This window comes from Orussus abietinus, unplaced genomic scaffold (assembly GCF_000612105.2).
Source record: "Orussus abietinus isolate OABI.00-Male unplaced genomic scaffold, Oabi_2.0 scaffold73, whole genome shotgun sequence".
In the NCBI taxonomy this organism is placed as follows: Eukaryota; Metazoa; Arthropoda; class Insecta; order Hymenoptera; family Orussidae; genus Orussus; species Orussus abietinus.
Window position 1 is genome coordinate 309,690 of NW_019394248.1, and position 20,704 is coordinate 330,393.

General features: G+C 53.8%; 1 protein-coding gene across 6 annotated transcripts in view; it reads left to right on the plus strand.

The window, feature by feature from the left end:
• Positions 1 to 20,704, plus strand: part of LOC105694784 (nesprin-1) — an 84,662-nt gene that overhangs the window by 60,185 nt on the left and 3,773 nt on the right. For all 6 annotated transcript variants that reach the window (XM_023433532.1, XM_023433542.1, XM_023433545.1 and 3 more), the window contains 7 exons: positions 618 to 8,439; positions 8,598 to 9,061; positions 9,255 to 9,554; positions 9,883 to 10,839; positions 14,183 to 14,485; positions 16,702 to 16,959; positions 17,880 to 20,642. In XM_023433532.1, coding sequence (XP_023289300.1) covers positions 618 to 8,439; positions 8,598 to 9,061; positions 9,255 to 9,554; positions 9,883 to 10,839; positions 14,183 to 14,485; positions 16,702 to 16,959; positions 17,880 to 20,642 — 12,867 coding nt within the window. The remainder of the gene's footprint in view (positions 1 to 617; positions 8,440 to 8,597; positions 9,062 to 9,254; positions 9,555 to 9,882; positions 10,840 to 14,182; positions 14,486 to 16,701; positions 16,960 to 17,879; positions 20,643 to 20,704) is intronic.

Here is a 20,704-nt window from a genome sequence, read left to right on the forward strand (position 1 = left end):
CCCCACTGTCATTTATATCTCCGTTGTTTTATGGAACGTATTCGCTCTCAGAGAAGATACCGCTGCGGAAATCTTTACGTTTTCTTCGATGCACTATAAAAAAATTACCATTTCAAGGAGAACGCGAGTTTTACAATTTTACAACAATATATTTTTGCCTTACCGAAAAACGACAGAAACGTCGTTCCTCTGTTTCGGAATTATTCTTCAATTTTTTGATCGGTTTGTTCAATTTACAATACTTGTTGGAATAAAATCTTGTAAATATTAAGACATTTAAAGGTGTACATGCTACATTGAGAAAAAAAAAATTGTCACAATTTCGAAGAAACGTCACATCCGATTCGATTCAATCGTAAAGTGAAAAATATATTTTTATTATATGTCTGTAAATTAAAAAATACAATTTTGATATATGTTCATAAATTATTAAAAATCTGTCGCTAGATATATTTAGCAAAGATTACAAAGAAATATTTAGAAATTATTCTGTGCTATTAGGGAATGCACTTTAGACCACTATGCGTCGGTGGGATTATTCCTGCAGTAAGAGCAAAACCTTATCAGCAACGCTGTTCTTCGCTAAAACTGCAAATATCTTTCTTTTTCCGCGATAGGACCTGCTCGGAGAAGACTCATCGACCCAACCCGACGACGAGACCACCCTGGACCGCGACGACGCTACCCTGGACCAGGCACCGTCTATAAATTCCTCCCTGGGAGAAGGTCCTCCATCTTTAGCAGACGTATCTCTACAAACAGGCCAAAGTCTGATGGGAGACGTGACAACGATCGAACAGAAACCTCCATCAAGACAATCCAAGCAAACCTCGACAACCCCGATGCCGGTGTCCACGTTCTCCCAAACCCTGGGAACGCCGACCTCGAGTCCACCAACAGGCATCGAGACCCAGGAGGCCATCAAGGTGCTGAAGACCAGGCAAGGGAACCACGACGTAATCGAAATCGCGACGAAAAACATCCCGGCAAGTCCAAACCTAGAGTCGTCGCGACGGGAACACGTCGGCGTGCTCCCTGACGACGTGGTCGTCGACATGAAGTACCAGGACGCCAAGCAAAAGGAGAACGCGAAATCCGAGCTGAACATCCTGCACTCCACGCCCTTCGAGACGGTCCTGGTGGAGCCTGACGACGTCACGACAGAGGTGGTGGTGGACGCGGATGGGACCAAGAGGATCATTGTCAGGAAGCTGCGGCAGACCCTGGTGACCAGCAGCCAGACCACCCAGCAGCGACTTTCCTCCCTGTCGTCTTCGGTAGGAGAGGGTACCCCAACCGTGCAAGCCTTCTCCGAAGCTACCGTAAGGGACCAGAGGTTGACGGTGACGAGGACGAGGCCCGATGGGACCGTGGAGATGTCGACGAGGAGGTCCTACGGAGGTCGCGTCGCCGCTGGTACTCCTGGAGACCTGGTGACGGTGGAGGAGTACCAGTCCCCTGCTCGGTACACTCACCACGTCCTTCAAGGGACTCTTCAGGTTCCTCCTGCTCCCGAGATCGGCGAGGATTCGCAGGGCGTCGCCGAGCAGGGTCGGGATTTCCGGACGAAGACGTCGAGTGTGCACGCCGTGGTCCAGCAGGTCACCAGAAGAGTCATCAGGAGGACCCGACGCATCGTGAGGAAGGTGACGGTCATCGACGGGAAGGAGACCACGTCCGAGGAGATCATCGAGGAACCCGAAGAGGTGGAGATTGATGAGACGGACATTCCACACATCAGCATCAACGTGGTCAAGGACGAGGACTCGAGCTTCTTCGGCGGGAGCGACACCTCGAAGGGGATGCCGGCTGATAAGGTATCTACGCCCGATAGTCCCATGCAAGGACCTTTCTTTGGGCCGTTTGCTAAGGACATGACCCCGAAGAGTGTTCAGACTCCGCAGCGGGCCACCAAGTCGACGGCCATCCCCGAGGATCGGCGGTCACGAGGCGTCCTTACAGGATCGGGGTCGGAAGAAGGGTCGTCCTCTTCCCAAGGACTCTTCCAGGAACGCGGGAAACAGGGGGGAATCTTTCCGGAAGGAAGGCAGAGTCCTCTCGACGGTGACGATGTCTTTGATTCGGCTCCTGGACGGAAAGTCCTTCGCGAGGACAAATACGAAATCGAGTATTTCCCAGCCGAGGTAAAGGACACCGCAGGATCGGTCAAGGATGATCAGGTACCGGGAACGTATGTCGTAGAGACCGATGTTTTGCAGACTTCCATCGAGGACGCGTCCGTCGCCGACGCGAAAGCTGCGTCTTCGACGGCGTCCACCCCGGTCGACGACCTCATCCCTAAGGCGACTTGTAAGTCTGACGATGTAGAGAGCCAACCACCTGGTATCATGCTAGAATCTGTCGACCTAGGCACGGTAGAAGTAGAACAGCACGCAGATGGTATTCGCACCGTAGAAGCTGATGACGATCACGGTAAATCGAGTATCGCTGTATTAGAAACCCGGGAACTCATCGAGGGAGGGCAGAGGATGTTCTCGGGGACGACTGAGGGCGCAGCGGACGAAGTCGCGGAGCCCTTCCCGAAGAGCGAGTCCGAAAAAACGACCAAGAAGATGGATCCTTCACCGGAATCGGGAAAAAACATCGACAGGAAACTCGGAAAACCAGAGACGGCCACTTCCATCCTCGTGAAGGACCTGGCGACCGAGCATCCCAGAGAGCCAGTGGAGACGATAAAGTACCTCGCCCAAAACGTGGAGAACCTCGGTTCTCCGGGTCCAAAGGACGTGGAGATCACCGTTCGGTACACCCCCCTGGACGACGTTTTCGTAGGACCTCCTGGAGCCCAAAATCTAGGAACTAAAGGAAGAATCGAGGAGTTCCTCTCGATAGAGCGCGCAGAAAGCGAGAAGCAGGGCCAGGAGTCGGTACACAGGATCCTTCAGAGAGTGGACATTGATCTGTCCATCGAGAAAGAAGGCGAGGAAGGACCCTTCGCTTCCGTGAAAGCTCAGGCCGAGAGACCTTTCGGCGAGTCTGAAACCGAACCCTATCGCATCGTGAGAGAGGACTTCGACATCGTCCTTCCTGCCGAGGAGGAGACCATTCGTCTGATCCACAACAAAACCGTGCAGACCGGTGCCTTGTCGACCTCGGAGAAGGAGACGGAAACCATTCGCGAGTCACCTGTCGAGAAAGAACCCGAAGTGGAGTACGAGTTGTCTGAAAGGAGCGAGACAGGCAGCAGCACGAGTCGAAGAAGTAGGAAAAAGAAAAGACGCAAAGGCGGGGAAGAGACCCCAGAAGAATCCAGCGCCTCCATCGCGACGACCCTTGCAGACTCCGTGGACATCGGCGTGGAACTTTCAGACTCCTCGAGGCACCTCACCGAGGATCCACAACCTGACGTGGCGGACATGCTGCAGACCTCGCCGTCTCTGTCGACCTACACCGAAGAAACCCTCGAGAGGGACCACGGGTACGAGGCTGACAAGACCTTCGACGAAGCTTCCGTCATCGAGGAACGAGTTCCTACGAAGAGCAAGCTGAAGAAGAAGAAGAGGAGACGAAGAGTCGAGCCTAAGAGCAAGGGAGAGGAGGATACTACGGAAGTTCCGAGGACCAGCACCGATTCTGTGGAATTTTCAGATAGGACAGTGTCCGAAACGGACATCGTTTCCAAGGAGGCGAGTGAAGACGTCGAGGAATCTCCCGCAACGTCTCTCAAACCTATCCTGACGGAGACGGACGTTCAGACCGTCGTTCAGACAAAGGACGTCGCGGTCGGCAAGACGACCCCCGATGCCGTTGGTTCCAGCTTGGTGCAGACTTCGCCCGAACCCGAGATTCAAACCTCCGAACGTCACATGCAGACGAATCAGGTGGAGGAAGCTGATACAGGGATGCAGACTTGCGTGTCAGAAATACTCGAATCGTCCGTTCAGACTTTGGACGAGACGCCAACCGCGGTGGAACACACCGGGATGGAAACGGTAAGAACCGATGAGGCTCATTCGGGGATGCAGACTTCTCCTCGAGTTGTGTCTGACACCTGCATTCAGACTGAAGAAGCCAAACCGTTGGAGGTGGAGCATTCGACGATTGCACCGGAGGAGGTTCATATGGAGATGCAAACGTCTCCTCAACCGGCTTCGGACTTGTCCGTTCAGACATCGGAACTGAAACCTGTTGAAGTTGAACACTCGTCGATGCAGACACTGATGGCTGCGGAAATACATGCAGAGATGCAGACGTCTCCTCGAGAGGTGCTTGAATCGTCCATTCAGACCGTGGAACCGGAACCAAAGAAGACCGAACATTCTTCGATACAAACGTTCATAACCGAGGAAGTTCACGCCGAGATGCAGACATCTCCTCGCGTGGTGTCGGAATCGTCCATTCAGACCTTGGAACCGAAACCAGTCGAAGTTGAACACTCGTCAATGCAGACATCGTCAGCAGAAGAAATTCACGTCGAAATGCAGACATCTCCTCGTGAACTCCTGGAATCGTCTATTCAGACCGTGGAACCAAAACCAACCGAAATTGAACACTCATCGATGCAGACATTGTCAGCAGAAGAAATTCACGCCGAAATGCAGACGTCTCCTCGTGAAGTTCTGGAATCGTCTATTCAGACCGTGGAACCAAAACCAACCGAAATAGAACATTCATCGATGCAGACGTTGCAGACCGAAGAGATGCATGCAGAAATGCAGACATCTCCTCGCGTGGTAATCGAGTCGTCTATTCAGACCATGGAACCAGAACCAGCAAAAATGGAACACTCATCGATGCAAACGTTCCTGGCCGAAGAAGTCCACTCAGAGATGCAGACGTCTCCTCGGCTCGTGTCAGAAACATCTGTTCAGACCATGGAACCAGAACCAACGAGGATGGAACACTCGTCGATACAAACATTCTTGGCCGAAGAAGTTCACTCCGAGATGCAGACATCTCCTCGGTTGGTGTCAGAAACATCCATTCAGACTTCAGAGCCGAAACTACCCGAGGTGGAGCACTCATCCATGCAGACAGTCCAAGTCGAAGAGATCGACGTCGAGTTGCAGACTTCTCCCCGATCAGCCCTGGACTCGTCCATTCAGACAATGGAGCCGAAGCCGATCGAGGTTGGTCACTTTCAGACCCAAACACCGTGCCTCGAAGTAACGCACTCCGAAGTGCAGATATCTCCGACGCCGATGCTGGAGTCGTGCATTCAGACATCTGAAATCGAACAAACGAAGGTAGAAGATTCGTCAGTGCAGACGACAAGGTCCGAGGAGGTCGACACAAAGATGCAGACATCCCCCCCACCTATGACAGAGTCATCTATTCAGACCTTGGAACCGCAATCTATTCAGACAGAGCACTCGTCCATGCAGACCGTCCCAACTGAAGGGGCCAGTGCAGAAACGCAAACCACTTCTGCGTCCATCTTGGAATCTGCTGTTCAGACCGTGGAACCCAAGCCCACCGAAACGGAGCATTCGTCGATGCAGACCGTTTCCCCTCTTCCGACCCCCACGGCAGAAAGAGTCGTTCAGACAACTCCTACAGAAGAGCCACAGCCAGAGGCTCCAAAAACCGAAGAAACGGAGGTTCAAGTAACCGCCGAGTTGTCTTCTGCCGAAGCCCAAACATCCCCTGTTGAAGAGATCAAACCGGAAACCGAAGAAACAGAGGCGCAAACCGCCGTTGATCAGACTTCTGCAGAGGCTCAAACCACTCCCGTGGAGTCGACGCCAACTTTTGAAACCCAGACTCAGACAGCAGTTCTTGGAGCTGACGTCGAACAGCAGACAACGCCTCCTCCAGAAGTCTGCAAAGTGGAGGTGCGAGCATACGGCATGCAGACAACGCCCCCGGAACCGGTGGTCACCATTGAGATGGACATTCAGACGAGCAAGCCAGCCAGTCCAGAACTGCCTCTTGCTGCAGACTCCGACGTTCAGACGGACGCCATCGAACCAACTCCTGTCGGCGTCGTGCAGACCCAAACGAGCCCGAAAGAAAGTCCGAAGAGGGTCCAAGTAGAAAGCACCGAGTTTCAGACAAAATCTCCTGAACCGACTGCCGAAGAAATCGTTCAGACCAGCCCGGAACCGATATCCGTCACCGAGCTATCGGCTCAGACGAGTCTAGAAGAAGTCAAAGCCACAGCAATCGGGACATCGCAAACCAGCACTCCAGAAAAAGTGACAATTTCCGACGTTTCCATTCAACTGGAAAAGGAGGATCTGACCTCAGTCTGCGAGGAGAGCGTGCAGAACATCCTCGATATGTCAGAAACCAGCGCTCAGACCTTGCAGACTTCGGTAACGTCTACGTGGCAGCAGACAGTAGAGGAAGAAGCCCGACTTCCGGACAAATCAAGCACCGAAGTGCAGACAGACATTTTGCCCGTGTCTGAAAGTAACGATTCGGTGGAAGAACCGTCAGAAAGACTCACACCCGAGCCGGTGATCAGTCTGGAGGAGTCTTCTGACGAACGGTCGGAAATCCAAGTCGGAAACGTGGTTATAGAAGAAATGCTTCCGGCCATCGAGGAAGTGCCGGAAGCCTCCGTCGAGGAGGAGCCGATTTCCGAAGATCTGCAGATTTTGGAGGAATCGGAAGAGCCCGTCGTCTCGATGGAGGCGCCTCCAGAATTAAGCATCGAGGAAGTACAAGTTCCAGTGGCACCTGATGAAGAAGTACCAGAGGAACTCGTCGAGAGTACAAAAGACCCGTCCCCGTTGGTGGTGGACAGCAAAGAGTCCCAAACTACGTCGGTGTCAGAGAGGGAGTCCACATCGGACAGTTCCTTCGAGATCTACGTCAGGGCGACCATAGAATTGCCCGACAGTTTCAGCCAGGACTCCTTGAGGATGAGCGGCAGCGAGTCCACGGTCGACGCCTCCCAGGACACGACCATCACGGAGGAGTCCATCGAGAGTCTGGTAACCTCTGAAGAGGAAGCCGTGCGAGCCCTGAAGAGACAAAAAAGGAAGAGAAAGCACAAAACGGAAGCCAGGGAGCTATCTCCACCTAGAAGGGAGAGGTCCGAGCTGGACTCCATCTTCGGCGAGCCCAGGGAGTCCCAGGAGCTGTTGCTGAAAATGTCCTACTCGGACGTGGCGAAGAAATCCACTGGCTGGCCGTTCATCGCCCAAACTACACCCGAAGAGAAGTCCGAAGAGGACAGCTTCGACGCGAGGATAGAGAGCATCGAAGTCACCCTCGACGAAGTCGAGTATCCTAAAGAGAGGCGGGACCAGAGGTCACCAGTTGGGATAGTGGAGGAGTTAGGATCATCCCCGGAGTCCAGTGACCCTGGGAAATTCGGCACTTCAGAACAAGCCAGGTTCCTGGAGTGTGGATTCTCTCCGGCAGGAGAGGATCGGCAGTCCTTCGAAGGAGCCATCACCATCGTGACTTCCCCGGAGCCCATGGACACGACGGAGGAACTTCTCTCCCCCGTGGAGTCCATCTTACCTGAAGAGGAAGAAAAAATGCGCAAAAAGGACGTCCACGTCAGGACGTACGCCCAGGTGATTTCCGAGTCGGAGAGGAAAGGATCGGCAGAGGCTGGAGGAGCAGTCCTGTCCAGGGAAGACCTGCTTCTAGGTGCTCGAAAGTCTGCGGCGTCGTCTTCGGCTTTGGGAGTAGCTGACGATTTCGCGACTCAGCAGAGCCACGTGGTCGAGAGGACTCGCATCGCCAGGATGATCTCCGACAGGATCAGGAGCGCCCAGTGTTCCAAGGAGAACTCTCTTTTGACAAACGTCCTGCGCACCGCGTCTCTAGACATTGCCGACGAGCTAGCGGAAGACCGAAGTTCCAACCTGGAAGAGGAACTGACGAATCTGCGTCGAGCCGTCGAAGGAGACAACGTGGTCGTCGTGGAGGAGACCCTGATCAGCGTGGTGGAAACCATCTCCACCTGGCTGGAGACCATCGAGTACAAGATCTTCCTGAACAAGGAGACTCCAACGGGACCTTCTCACGAGGACTCCAGGCCCTTCCTGGAGTTGAAGAACGAGATGGGCCACGCGGAGGAGGGCATCAGGGAACTGGAGAAGATTTGGTCGAGCGTCGAATCGAGATACCCTGAAGAGGAACGAGAAAAGATCTGGGAATGCGTGGAGGCCCTTGCGAGGCAGGTCAAGGCTGTCGAGGATGCTGCCGATGAGACCGAAGCATTCGCCACTGGTGAACTCTCCAGGTGGGACGAGTTCCTGAACGGCGTGAACAACGTCTCTCGACTGGTCGAGGAGCAACACAGACAACTGGACAACGTGGTGGAGAGCGAATCCTCCACTCGTTGGAAGCTGCAGGAGCTGGACCGCATCGAGAACACCAATCGCTGTCATATGTGGAAAACCGGAAGACTCGTCGCTGCTGCTCGAGGGTTGCTCAGGGATTATCCTTCCAAAACCATCCCTGAAGAGACCTACTCCATCCATGAATTGACCATGACCATGGAGCGCAATATAGGTAAGGATAAATTTCTGAAAGCGGTAAATCACCCTGTTAAAAAAAAATAAATATTGAAATTTTATAAAACCTCCGTAGGAAGTTTCTACATTACAAATTTATATTGTTTGACAAATTTTTGGAATTACCTAATGGTACCGAGAATTTCCGAACTCTAGGTATAGAGCGGGAACGACTTCTTCAACTTCTGGCTCTCGCTGAAGAATACGAGCAAACTCTTCAGGAATTCGCGCAGATCACGGAGATCGCTGAAAATCTCCTCGAGAGTCCCATCTCGGTGATGAGTCTGGAGCACCTGCAGGAGGAGATGCAGAAGCACAGGAAGTTCTTCGTTAACCTGAACCACTGTCTCGCGATCCTGGAGTCGTTGGAAGGGAACCTGGACCCGGAGACCAGGGCTAAGCATTCGGGACTTCACGTTGAACTTCATGGGGTAGCCACTGCTCTTCTGGACCAGGCGGCCTGCAGAGCCCAGCAGATGGCTTTGGCTGCCTCCAGGTGGATCATCCTGGAGCAGGGCATCAAGGAAGAGCGAGGCTGGCTTCAGGTCGCTCATCAAAGAGTTCCGGACCTGCAGACCGTCACTTCGTCGGACTACGATCAGTACATCTCCTTATACCAGGTGAACGATCACATGTCGTGGTCGAATTTGGAATTTTCACCTATAACAATAGCCATTCGGCCCAAAAATGTCTTCTTGTCTAGAAACAAATTTTTTCGCTCAGAGTGTTCGGATGAAATCTTCGATTGTATCACTTCCAGATTTTTTAATCAGGTAAAATGTAATATTAAAGCGGCGGATTATGCATTTTCAGACTCTCTCTTCAGACGTGGCGGCGCATCGTGCCAGGATCGTGCAACTGTTGGACGTTGCTCGAAGCCTGAAGGAGCTGATCAACATCGAAGACCCGGACGATCGGTACGGCGAGGCTCTGGACGTGATCCTGAAACTGCAGGACAACGTGGACTCGTCCCTGAGGAGGCTGCTCGCCTTCAGGGAGAGCTGGATCGTCCAGGAGTCTCTTACGAGCAGATTAGAGGACTGGATGATCTCCGCAGAACGAGAACTGGCCGCAGCTCGCGATCCTGGTGTCGGCAACATGCGTCAGTTTTGGGTACATACTCCAATTTTCTTCCCTACACTGAGAGAGAAATTTAATCCCTTAACAGGGTGAAATTGTTCGGTTTATCAGTTCTTTCTCTCTCAGTGTAGGATAAGAGAGTCCACCTGAAAACTTTAGAAAACTCGAGACTGGCAGCGATACCGGGGCGATACTCGACGCTCGATACTCGATACTCCGGAACCGAGCCTTCCCCAGCGAATTCGGGTCGACTTTAAAATTAGCCCTGGCCGTTCGCCAGGCGGCCATGGAAGGTCCTATTTTTCCGAGTCCGCGTTCCATTCCCGAGCCTACATCCCTTAACGATACAACCCGTTCGCAGGAGCTGAGAGCACAATACGAGGTGCACAGGAACATCCTAGAGGAGGCGGACGAGCACTTCGAGCAGTCCCTGCGAGCAATTCCCTTATCGGACGAGATGCTGCAGAGACAATTCCACGGCGAGTTGCAGGACCGATGGACAGACGTGACGGAGAAAATGCGAGAGATCCAGGATGCGGTGGCGGAATCCGCGTCCGCGGAGGGAGTCTCGGCGAACGAGAGGCTGCGGCACCTGGAGCGAGAGCTCAGCGAGCTGCGCGCAGCAACGGAGGCCCTCCACGGTGTCCTCCGGACGGAGGAAGAACTCGAGCTCTACGTGGAGAGGCTCTCCGTGATCCTGGACAGAGTTTGCGTGGTCCAGGACGAGCTGGGCAGATTGGGCCTGCTTCCTGCGGCAGAGAGCGAGAGGGTCGGGATCCTCCTGTCCTCGGCTCGCAGAATAGAGAACGTGGTCGCGGAGGAGCTGGATGCCGCGCGCCTCCTGAGGGAGAGGTTGAAGGCCCTTCGCAGGGGCCTCTGCAGGGTTCGCAAGGCCCACCAGAGGCTCTCCCTGGTCCTGGACGGATGCGAAGGGAGCGAGCGACAGGGCAGCGACGTGGTGGCCGCTGCAGTTGACAGGTGCCAATCCGTGGCAGAGGAGCTGGCGGTCCTCTGGCAGGACCTCATGGCGCTGCGCCAGGTCCTCCACACTCTGCCCATGGGCACCAGGGTATCGGTGTCTCCTGTCGGGGTAGAGAGGGACATCTCCAGTCTCCAGGACGCCCATGCCGATTTGGAGGCCAGGTGCGTCAGGCTCCTGTCCCTGCTCGGAAGCAGGCTGGGCCTCTGGAGGCGGTTCGAGCGGCAGCTGGAGGCCGTTCAGCAGTCCGTCCAGGAGGCCGACTACATGATGGAGCTCCTCACTGTTCAGGGATCCGTCGACTACGAGAGACTGCTCAAAGCTACGGAACGACTAGAGGTGAGACTTGACTGCCACCCGAAGGGTGAATTTTTTTTAATGCGGTGGGCCATCTAAAATCGACATTTTTCCCGAGCTTGCTAGTTTTAGGGTTGGTACTCGGAAACGCGGGGAAATCGTTGAAAATAATTCTTTTCACTGATTTCCGAATGCCTCCACGCTGCAACCCGTGTAGCATGGAGGCCGCCGCAGCGGAAAGCTTTCCGAGGGAATTTTCCGCAGCCCATCGATCGGGAATTCCCAGGTTATGGCCTCGAGGGGAAAGTTTTACAGGAATTGCCGAGAACTGGGACGTTCGTTTCTCGAGTTTACTCCAAGGCGCCTCGTTCGTTCCTCGTTTGTCAGGACCGAACCGACGTTTCGTTATCGTCGGTCTTTCGCGACGAGCGATTCGTCTCTACGCGAGGAGTTTCTGAAAGCTCGAGGAGGAATCGAACGAGAACCGACAAGGTTTACGAAGTTCCTTCACCTTCACGCGCTGGTACTTTAATTACGAGAAATCGTGGCATCGCTACGCGCAACGACCGTGAGAACATCCTTATCTGCGAACAACGAATTCATTGTTATCGACCTCGAGGCCAGACATCGATGAGAGCCTTATTATCGAAAAGAGTGTCATCGGGTCGCGCGTTATCGGAAGTTACTCATTTCACTCTAAAATTCAAGGAGCTCGTTTTCGGTAGCATTTTTAAAAACGGCAAAAATTCCAACATGGCGTTATCGGAAATTACTCCAAAATGGCGAAAAAAAATTTCGTTCCCGAGAATTGTGTGGCAAGAGAGATCGAAAATCACGAACGCGACGAAAAGAAAGAATTGCGATATATTTCCTGTTGTAGTAAAATCGAAAATAGCGGTTCGCGCAATCGCGCTCGCGCTTGCGCAGTACGGTCAGGAGTAGGGGTCTCGAGCGAGCGGTCTATCGGCGGCGTATCAGTCGCCCGCGAGCCGTCGTGGCGAACGCGCGTCGCGCGGACTCTCCTTATCTGTGCGTGTCGCGATCGTGTTCTCGTCCTTCGTGAAATCTAACGTAAACGTACAAACGTCAAGCCAGATAAGAAGTCTTGTCATCCGCGTCCGTAACACCCGTGCCTTAATTTATTACGTGTCAAGTGAATCTCGCGCATGTCGCCCACGTGGATATTCTTATTTCCGAAAAGTCCGGAGTTCGTAACCCCAAAATTCGCGCGGTACGCGAATCGCCTTCGCCTTGGCCACGTGGTGTCATCCGATTCGCCGATGCGTACCTCGAATACCTCGCAATTGAACACTGCCAATTTCAAACGAGACTTTTCTCGACGGTAATTCACGCCCACGTGTACGTACACTCCTTGTAAATAATTCGCATTCTAGAGATAAGCCTTGGGCGGACCTTTTACGCAGTCCTCGTGTTCTGGATTCGAACGCTATCGCGTCCTGATAGGAAGGAAGTCGACATCGACTCCCGGAAAATCCGTCCCAGGGTTGCCGACTTCATTCCCGTCTACTCTAGTTTAATCGAATTGAAATACTACAGTCTGGTATATTTAAAAAAAATAATTGTAGAAATTGAAAAGTAGAAATATCTAAGTGGGAAGTCACCGAAACATTTCCGCAATTTTTTAAGGCAGAACGTCACTCGGTGCGAATCGCATTGCCGACTATCATATGATATGAGAGACACTCGGTTATCAAAGAAGGAAATAGTTTTCACCAATTTTTCAATTAATAGCCCCCTCGAAGGGTTCTATTGGGTAATCTCAAATTACACGGCAGAGCGTGGAATATTAATCTCCAGGGGCTAATTAGTGACGGCATTACCCACTCGGAGATAAAGCTCGGCGATAACGGAGATCGGCCGTATGCAAGTTCGGTCTGGCGAAACTATGTGCGGTCTTATCGCGGAAACCGGGAAAGTTCGCTTCGTGCCGGATCTCTCGAGAGGGCGAAACTCGAGGAAGCACGCCAAGAACGAGAGACCCGGTGCCCTGAAATTCGGCTCTCGCGAATAGGGCGAGGGAAAGGGTAACGTAAAAAAAAAAAATAAAAAAAAACTCCTCTTTTAGTCAACTATTTATAGGAACGTCCGCACCGGATGCGACCGCGACCGGCCGGGTCGCGCCCGGCGACCATTGTGTTTTATGGGAGACCCGCAAACGGGATACGCACGCCAAATCGGCGATCGTTTGTCGATACGTCATCGATCGAGTCCTCGAGAGCCATTCAAGGCTTCGATTCATTCATATTTACGGCTAGTTTCGACAATGCGAGTTTACGTCTCTTTCGATCGCCGAGAGAAGGAAAAACCGTAAATACGAGCGACGAGGATGTCGCGCAGACCTACAAGCGCCCTCGAGTCGAACATCGCCGGCACTTGGACGGATTTGCGGAAGTGTTGCGGAAAATTGAGGGGTGGCGGATTTCGCGCATGTTTCTTGGGAAGGAATACTAACGGGGAGCGCACCGAGTTATTTCAAACTTTACGACCTGGACGTGGAGGAAGGTTCCGACCCTCGTGAAAATTTCATTTGTTGCACATTTTTCGAATGTCTGAAAATAAATTTGGAAAAAATTTGAGATTTCATGGGCGATGGGACCTTCCTTGTGGTCTTTGCATTTTCGGGGTAAATTTTGAAACGATTCGGTACACTCGGTTCGGAGGGAAATGTCGCGAACGAGGCTTCGACATCACTTTTAGATCGCCTTAATGAGCGAATCGAAGGGCGATTCGGCGAACCGATCGGCGAGCATGGAGTCCGAAACGTGCGTGTCTCGTGCGGCCACGCGTCCCGGGTATTTATAACGGCGAAGTGCGTTAATTCGAGCGCGTTTCGCTCCCTCGAGCTCGTCGGACGAGGGAAGAGGAACGTTCCGCACATCCCGCGTAAAGCAAGAGCGAACCAGGAACACCGCCAGGAACGCCAGTCGACCCCGCGCCTCGCGGGGGAGCGAAATGTCCGAGCGGTCTTCGGCACAACGAAAAATTCCAAAAATATTCCCAGAGACTTAAAAAAGAAATCCAATAGCTTCACGTTCAATTAAAACTACAGACGACTCTACATTGCAAAGTATTGCCGCAAGTATGAAGGCCCTAAGGAAAGTACCGACACCCATGAAATCCACATAAAAAATTTTTCAGACCCTTAGAAACGAATTATTTAAAAAATTGAAATTTCACGGGTGTCAGGACCTTCCTTATGGTCTCCATATTCACCTTGTTTGAGGCGATTCGATATTCTCGGTTTAGAGAAAATTTTCATAAGCGGGGTTTGTTTGGCGGAACTTTCACATCCCCTTAAGGGTTACATGACCGCGACTAATGGTAATTATCATTGAGGATTGTTTTTTTTTTTCTTTCGTCGCAGGGTCTTAATGGAGACTTGGGGGCCCGGGAGGTGCTGATCGAGGAGCTGCGAGCCGCTGCGGAACCGCTGCGGGAGAGTTGCGCCGCGGAGGTCCGCGAAAGGGTCGACGCGGCCGTCGGCGAAGCCGTGCAGGCCTGGGAGGACACCAGGGCGGAGTTGGATGCACTTTGCAATAAGTACCAACGAGCCGTCCAGCTCTGGGAGCGGTACCGGGACTCCAGCGCCGCCGTCAAGGCCTGGGTCGACACCCAGATGGGGACCGTCGCCAACCTGCCCCCCGAAGAGGCCCTCGACCAGGTCAAGGTCAGTCTCCATCCTTCTCTTTTCTGAAAATTAATTTAAAATCAATGAAAATGAATTTAATATCAATTAATAATTCATTTAAAATGAACGTATAAACGCGATCGACGCCTAGAAAAAATGCACTGAAATTGCGGGAAAAAATTAAGGGGGTTCGAAAACCGTGGGACGTTTCCACCGATCGGTCGAACTTCGATCTCTCGAACCTTTGGCCCGTGAAGATTATCTACGGGGTGCGAGACGTGACTCACATAGTCTTGCAAACGGAAAGTTCTTCTCCCTCGAGATTTACGAGTGGCAGGAGTCACTCGATAACGGGACGAGTTGACGCACTCGTTGACAGAGTCCGATAAGGTCCGCTTTCCCCTTAGTCGATGCCGTTTTACAATGATCGGTAGTTCCGATTTCCCAGTTTCGTGCGTTGCCCCTAACGCGTCATACCGAGGTTACGCGAACACAGAGGAGAGAGAGAGACGAGCGGGCGATCCCGGATGGCGGTGTATATTTATTCGTTATTATTAGCGCACGAATGCGGCGAGGAAACCGGAGGGACTTATCGCCGAAAAACGAGGAGAGAAGCCGCCGACCGCGGCCGAATATATAAGACGGTGACTAAATCTCGGCTTATCGGTCGGCGCTTGCGCAATACTTCGTCTCTTGAGATTTCCTCTCGAAGTTCCTCTAGTGCCTCTCGACTCGAAGATGCCGCTAAATTCCCGGAACGACCTGGAATCGATCGACTCGACGCGGCGTCGATTCCAACTCTCCCTGTCGACTTTGTGATAAGTCCCTCCACCCTCGTCCCAAAGGGAGGGTGAAATCTCGATTCTATTCGAAAATGCTCAATATGCCCCCGACCGATTTCTGGAAATGACGTTCGCTTGAATTTTTTTTCTCCCGGTTATCCGAGGTTATCGGGGGGGGATGAACCTTCTTTTCACCCTCGTTGTCAAAGCCAGATCGGAACCCCTCGCTCTCCTTATCTCTTAGGGTGGGTCCAGGGGACACCCCCCACTCTCGAACCGGGGAGGGGGGTCCAGTGCCCGCATCGATCCCCGCAGCCGCCAGTCTGGACCGGAGCGTCGCGGCGTCCACTTCGCTCTTCCCCTTCGCGTCCCTCCGACCACGTGACGACCCTTCCTAGTCGCGTTTCCCTGCATCTCGGGTGTCTCTACATAGATCCACGACTTAGGAGATAAAATCCTAACCCTAGGCACATTAATTCCTCGTATTCGTATATTTGGCGGAAAATACCCCCCGAGTTTCTTAACGATTTAAACGCGCACCCGATGGAGGAGACCCACGTGCGAGCGTGAGGGGACGAAAAGTGGAAAGTCGGGAGGGAGATTTTTTTCGACCCCATCGCGCGACTCTTCGCCCTTAAAAGGATTCGGGAGCCTCGGGGACGCTCCGGAACCGATGTTGACGCAGGGGTTCGTCGCAGACATGTGCACCCCGGAGGAACTGAAGGTACCCGATATGCGTGCCGTACGACTGTCGGGGGGAGACTGAAAGGACGTTCCCCTGGTCTAACCGACGCAACGCGCCGCTCCCAACCGGCGCACAAAGAACCCAATTACTCGAACTATTTGCACGGCTTTTTGACCCACATCCGACATGTCCGAATCGACCCAGGTCATTCACGAAATCCTACGTTTTAAGGGGACACGAAGGGACACTCCATAATTCGGGCACACCGAATAATCCGAAAGCCCTAACGCGCGATTACGGATCTCCTACCGAAGGTCCTGAAATTTCATTTTTCGATAGAAAAAAAAAATTCTGGTTCTTCGGGATAAGTAGAATATTTTTTTTTCTTCTTCTTTCGGGAAATGCATTTTCGCGAGTTTCAGGGACCTTTGTTAGGATTTCCCCGTAATCAAGTGTTGAGGATTCTGATCATTCGGAGCACCCTGTTTGGATAAGATATTTTATACATCTGATGTTTCGCAATGTTTTGACGTTTTATATGTATGGAATGATCCTTTCGTGTTATCTTAACGTTACGAAAAAAAAAAAAAAAAAAAAGAAAGAGTCTCAATGCCGAGCCCGCTAAAAATACAAAATGCTCGAGGTAACTGGGTCGAGTAGAACACGTGGCGTTCGAAACGACCAGTCGGTCCACGTCAAGGCCGAGGGTGGACCTCGAATTTCGGACGTTCCGAGGAATTCACCCGGGTGTCCTCGACTCCGATGCTCATGGTAGCTCCCTTCCCCAGGTCTGCGAGGAGACCCTGGCGCAGCACAAGGAGAGGCTCGCCGAGCTGAGGGGCCTGGTGGCGCAGATCGCCTCCGACGTCGGCCTGGAAGCTGGTGGTCCTCTTCACTCCGAGGTCGAAGCTCTGGGAAGACGCCTCGAAGACGTCAGAGAGACCTTATCGACTTTGGCCGATACCGCCGACGCCAGAGCCGTCGACCAGGAGATCGCCAGGAACGACATCTCCCAGACCAGGGAGTTCCTGGACACCGTGCAGCAGGTGGGTCGGAAAGCCCTGAAAAAAAATAAGTTTCATAAAGGCAATGAATTCCCTGCCGAGGGTGCGAACCCCCGAAATCGGTCCTGGGACCCGATTCTCGAGTTGGATTTTTTTTTCTTCCGCATACGGATTCCCACGAAAAAAATATTGCATCGTTAAGAAATCCCGTAATTGGTAGACATTTGAAAGTCTCGTATGAAAATGTGAATTTCGCATTGCGAAAGTTGATCCTATGAACTGGAGGATCGGGTTCCTGGTCTCACGGTGTCGGGGGAAGGTGCAAGGCCGATTTCGCTGCCCGTTAGTTGACGAAACGGCCGCGAGAGGGGCGGCCGTCGAGGCACGAGGACGTAGGGAATTGCACCTAGGAGGCGTCGCTACAATTTTCTCGAAGCACGCGGGGTGTTTTCCTTTTCCCGGGTCACGGAGGCACGCGAGGTGCCTCTCGGTCGCGGGAGAGACCCCGGTCATTAAGGGTGTAGGTAGGCGGTTCCGGGGAAGCGCGAAGGCGCGTGGCGTCGGACGGTTCTCGGAGCCGAGAACGGTGCTTGGCACGACTCGATCGTCCCGGCACGCGCTTATATTTTAATTGTAGTTCCGAAACAATCCGTCGTGTCAAGGTCGAAGGGCCAGCCGATTGCATCGGTCACGAAATCCGGCGCGATCCGACTGGAATGGCCGGCCAAGCTATAGCGAGCCTTCCGTCGAGGGCCTCCAGGGTGAGGATGTCCAATCGTTGCAACGCGAATATGGAGAACCTAAGGAAGGTCCTGACACCCTTAAAATTTCAAATTTTTTTTTTTATAATTTATTTTTAATTTCGAAAGGATTCGGTACCTCCGGTTTGTAGAAATGTTTTATGAACGATTGACCTCTCGTTCCACTTTCGTGTCACCTTAACGTTGAAATAATGATTTTAGAGCCTCACCACGGCGGCGGAAGAGTCGACGACGGTGGACGGGATCGAGTCCAAGCAGCAGCTTAAGCTGCTGCGAGATCATCTGCTGGACCTGACGCGGACGGAGCCCCAGCTGCGGTCCATCAAGGAGCGCGCTCTGGACGTCCTGGACGGACCGGAGCCCACGGTTGTCGAGGTCCTGCAGATATGGCAGAGGGTGTTCCGAGAGACCTTCCAGCAGTACCACCGGCTGTCGACGCGCCTCGTGAAGTCTCAGGACGTAGCAGCCGCCTTAAGGCTCTGGCAGGAGTACCTGTCCCACGTGGAGGAGTTCCTGTCAAACGACGTCCCCGGGGACTACGTCGGCCTGTCGGAGCACAGGAACCTGTGCGAGGTGCACAGGAACCTGCTGACCGACCAGCAGAACCTGATCCTCTCAGTGAGGTCGGAGGACGGTCGGGACCACCTCTCCGTCGTGGAGCAGTTTAATATCCTGACGAACCTCCACAACGAGACCCTGGCCAGGATCATGGAGAGGCATGCCGCGGTCAGGAACAGGCTTTCGGCTTGGGAGAAGTACCGGCAGGATCAGAAGGACCTCCTATCCTGGCTGAAGGACGTCGAAAGGGACAGAGGGAGGCTCCAGCTGAGGTTCATCCACCTAAGGAGGCTGGAGAAAATCCTGTCCAGGATAGGAGGGCTTCTGGAGAAGGTGCCGGCAGGCGAGGCACGACTGGAAGCCCTCCTCGCGCAGCAGGAGTCGCTCCTGATAGGGTGCGAAGAGGCGCTGGCCGTCTCCGTCCGCATGGAACACGCCGCCAACTCCCAGAGACTCGCCAACCTCCGTGCCAGCCTGGAGACCTGGAGAGACTTCGTCAAGAAGATACAGGATCTGCACCGAAGACACACGGAGGAAACCTCCAAGGTGACGAGCACCTTCCAGGAGGTGAGCAGATCCTTGATCGACGGCTTCCACGCGCACCCGGCTAGCTTGGAGAATTCGCGTCAGCAGCTGGGATCGCTGCAGGACCTGAAGACCAAGCTGACGGGGACGGTGGCCGACCTGGAGTCCCTGGGCGTCGTGACCGAACAGCTGAGGGAATGCCTGAGTCCGTCGGACATGAAGTCGCTGAACCAGCACAGTGCGCTGCTGTGGCAGCAGCACGGGGAGCTGGAGCACCAGCTTGCTCTTCTGGCCTACAAGCTCGGGGAACGCTGTGGTCTTCGAAGTCGATGGGAGGCCAGGCGAAGCAGACTCCTCGTTTGGATAGAAGACGCCGAGGCGAGGACTTGCAACGGCAATGCCACGGACTTGGACGAGCCCGAGGAAGCCCTGAAGAGGCTGGAGTGCGAACTTCAGGCCGAGATGGCCCTGAAGCAGGGGGAGATCGATTGGCTCCAGGGCACGGGGCAGGAGCTAATGGACGCCACCGAGGGTGCCGACAGAGACGCGATTCGCGACGCTCTGGAGCAAACCGTCGAGAGGTGGAACGGCCTGATGAACGGTGGCAAGTCCAGGGCCAACAAATTGGTGGACCTGATGCAAACGATGAGCACCCTGGAGGAGAGGATAGCGGAGATCCGGGAATGGCTGAGCGACGTCGAGGCGCAGCTGACCGAGCCCCTCGTCATCGAGGCGAGGACCCAGAGCTGCGTGGACAAAAAGCTGAGGGACCACCACCAGCTCCAGTCGACCATAGAATCCCAGAGCGGGAACGTGGGGGAGGTGCTGAACCTCTGCGAGATCCTTCTGGGCGACTGCGACGCCTGGAAGGCCTCCTTCGACACCGACGCCATCAAGAAGGGGATGGATGGCCTGGAGCGCAGGTGGAAGACGACTTGCGTCCGATCGGCCGAACGCAAGAGGAAGATCACCGTCGCTTGGAAACTCCTTCAGGAAATGGAGAAGGTTGTGGCCGAGCACGAGCACTGGGTCAGCGAGATGGAGGAGACTCTGGAGGACCTGGAGCACGAGCTGGAGGACCTTCCCAAGGACGAGTACGAGAAGACGCTGCAGAGGGTGAAGAAGATCACCGGGGACCTCGAGACTCGCGAACCTGCCCTGAGGATTCTCGAGCAAACCTACGGTCGCCTTGCAAAAGGTGGCCTGGAACCGGAGAACCTGAAATCCCTGACCGGTGATGTGCGAATCCTCATCGACCGGTGGCACGCCCTGGACCCTAGGGTCAACGTCGTCCTGTCGGTTCTCCAGCGGGACCAGAAGGCCTACCGGGACTTCGTCGCAGCGCACGGAGCCGCCGTGGTCGGTCTCACCCAGGTGGACGTGAGACTCACCCAGCTCCAACACTTGGCCACCCCTGAACAGAAAGCCTCTCCTAGAAAGAGGTTGCAACAACTGGCGGAGATAGAAAGGGAACTCACCACTCAGAATGCGACCCTTGGCCGAGCCGACGAGCTGGCTCTTCGACTCATGCGAGAGAGCCGCGCCGACGAGGTCGCGCCCATCCAGGAACTCGTCGATGAGTATCAGAACCTATGGAAGGACATCAAGGCTCGAGTCGCCGCTTTAAGGGCCGACGTGGAGGCCCAGAGGAGGATCGAAATCGACGAGGCCGTTCAGGTCGAGACCCTCAGGTTTGAACGGGACACGGCGGTGCAGGTCGACACCTTGCCCAGGTTGCTGAGGATGACTTCTTGCGATGCGTACCTGATGGAGCTGGAGGCTGCCCTGAGGGAATGTCGAGATGCCATGGACACCCTCGAAGCCACCGTTGCGGCAGATCCGTCGACGGGTCCTGGACTGGCTACCGCCGCGAAGACCCTCGTTAGTATTATTAATAAAAATCTTGGAAATTGTTAGGAGCTTACAGATAATTTACCTGAAAT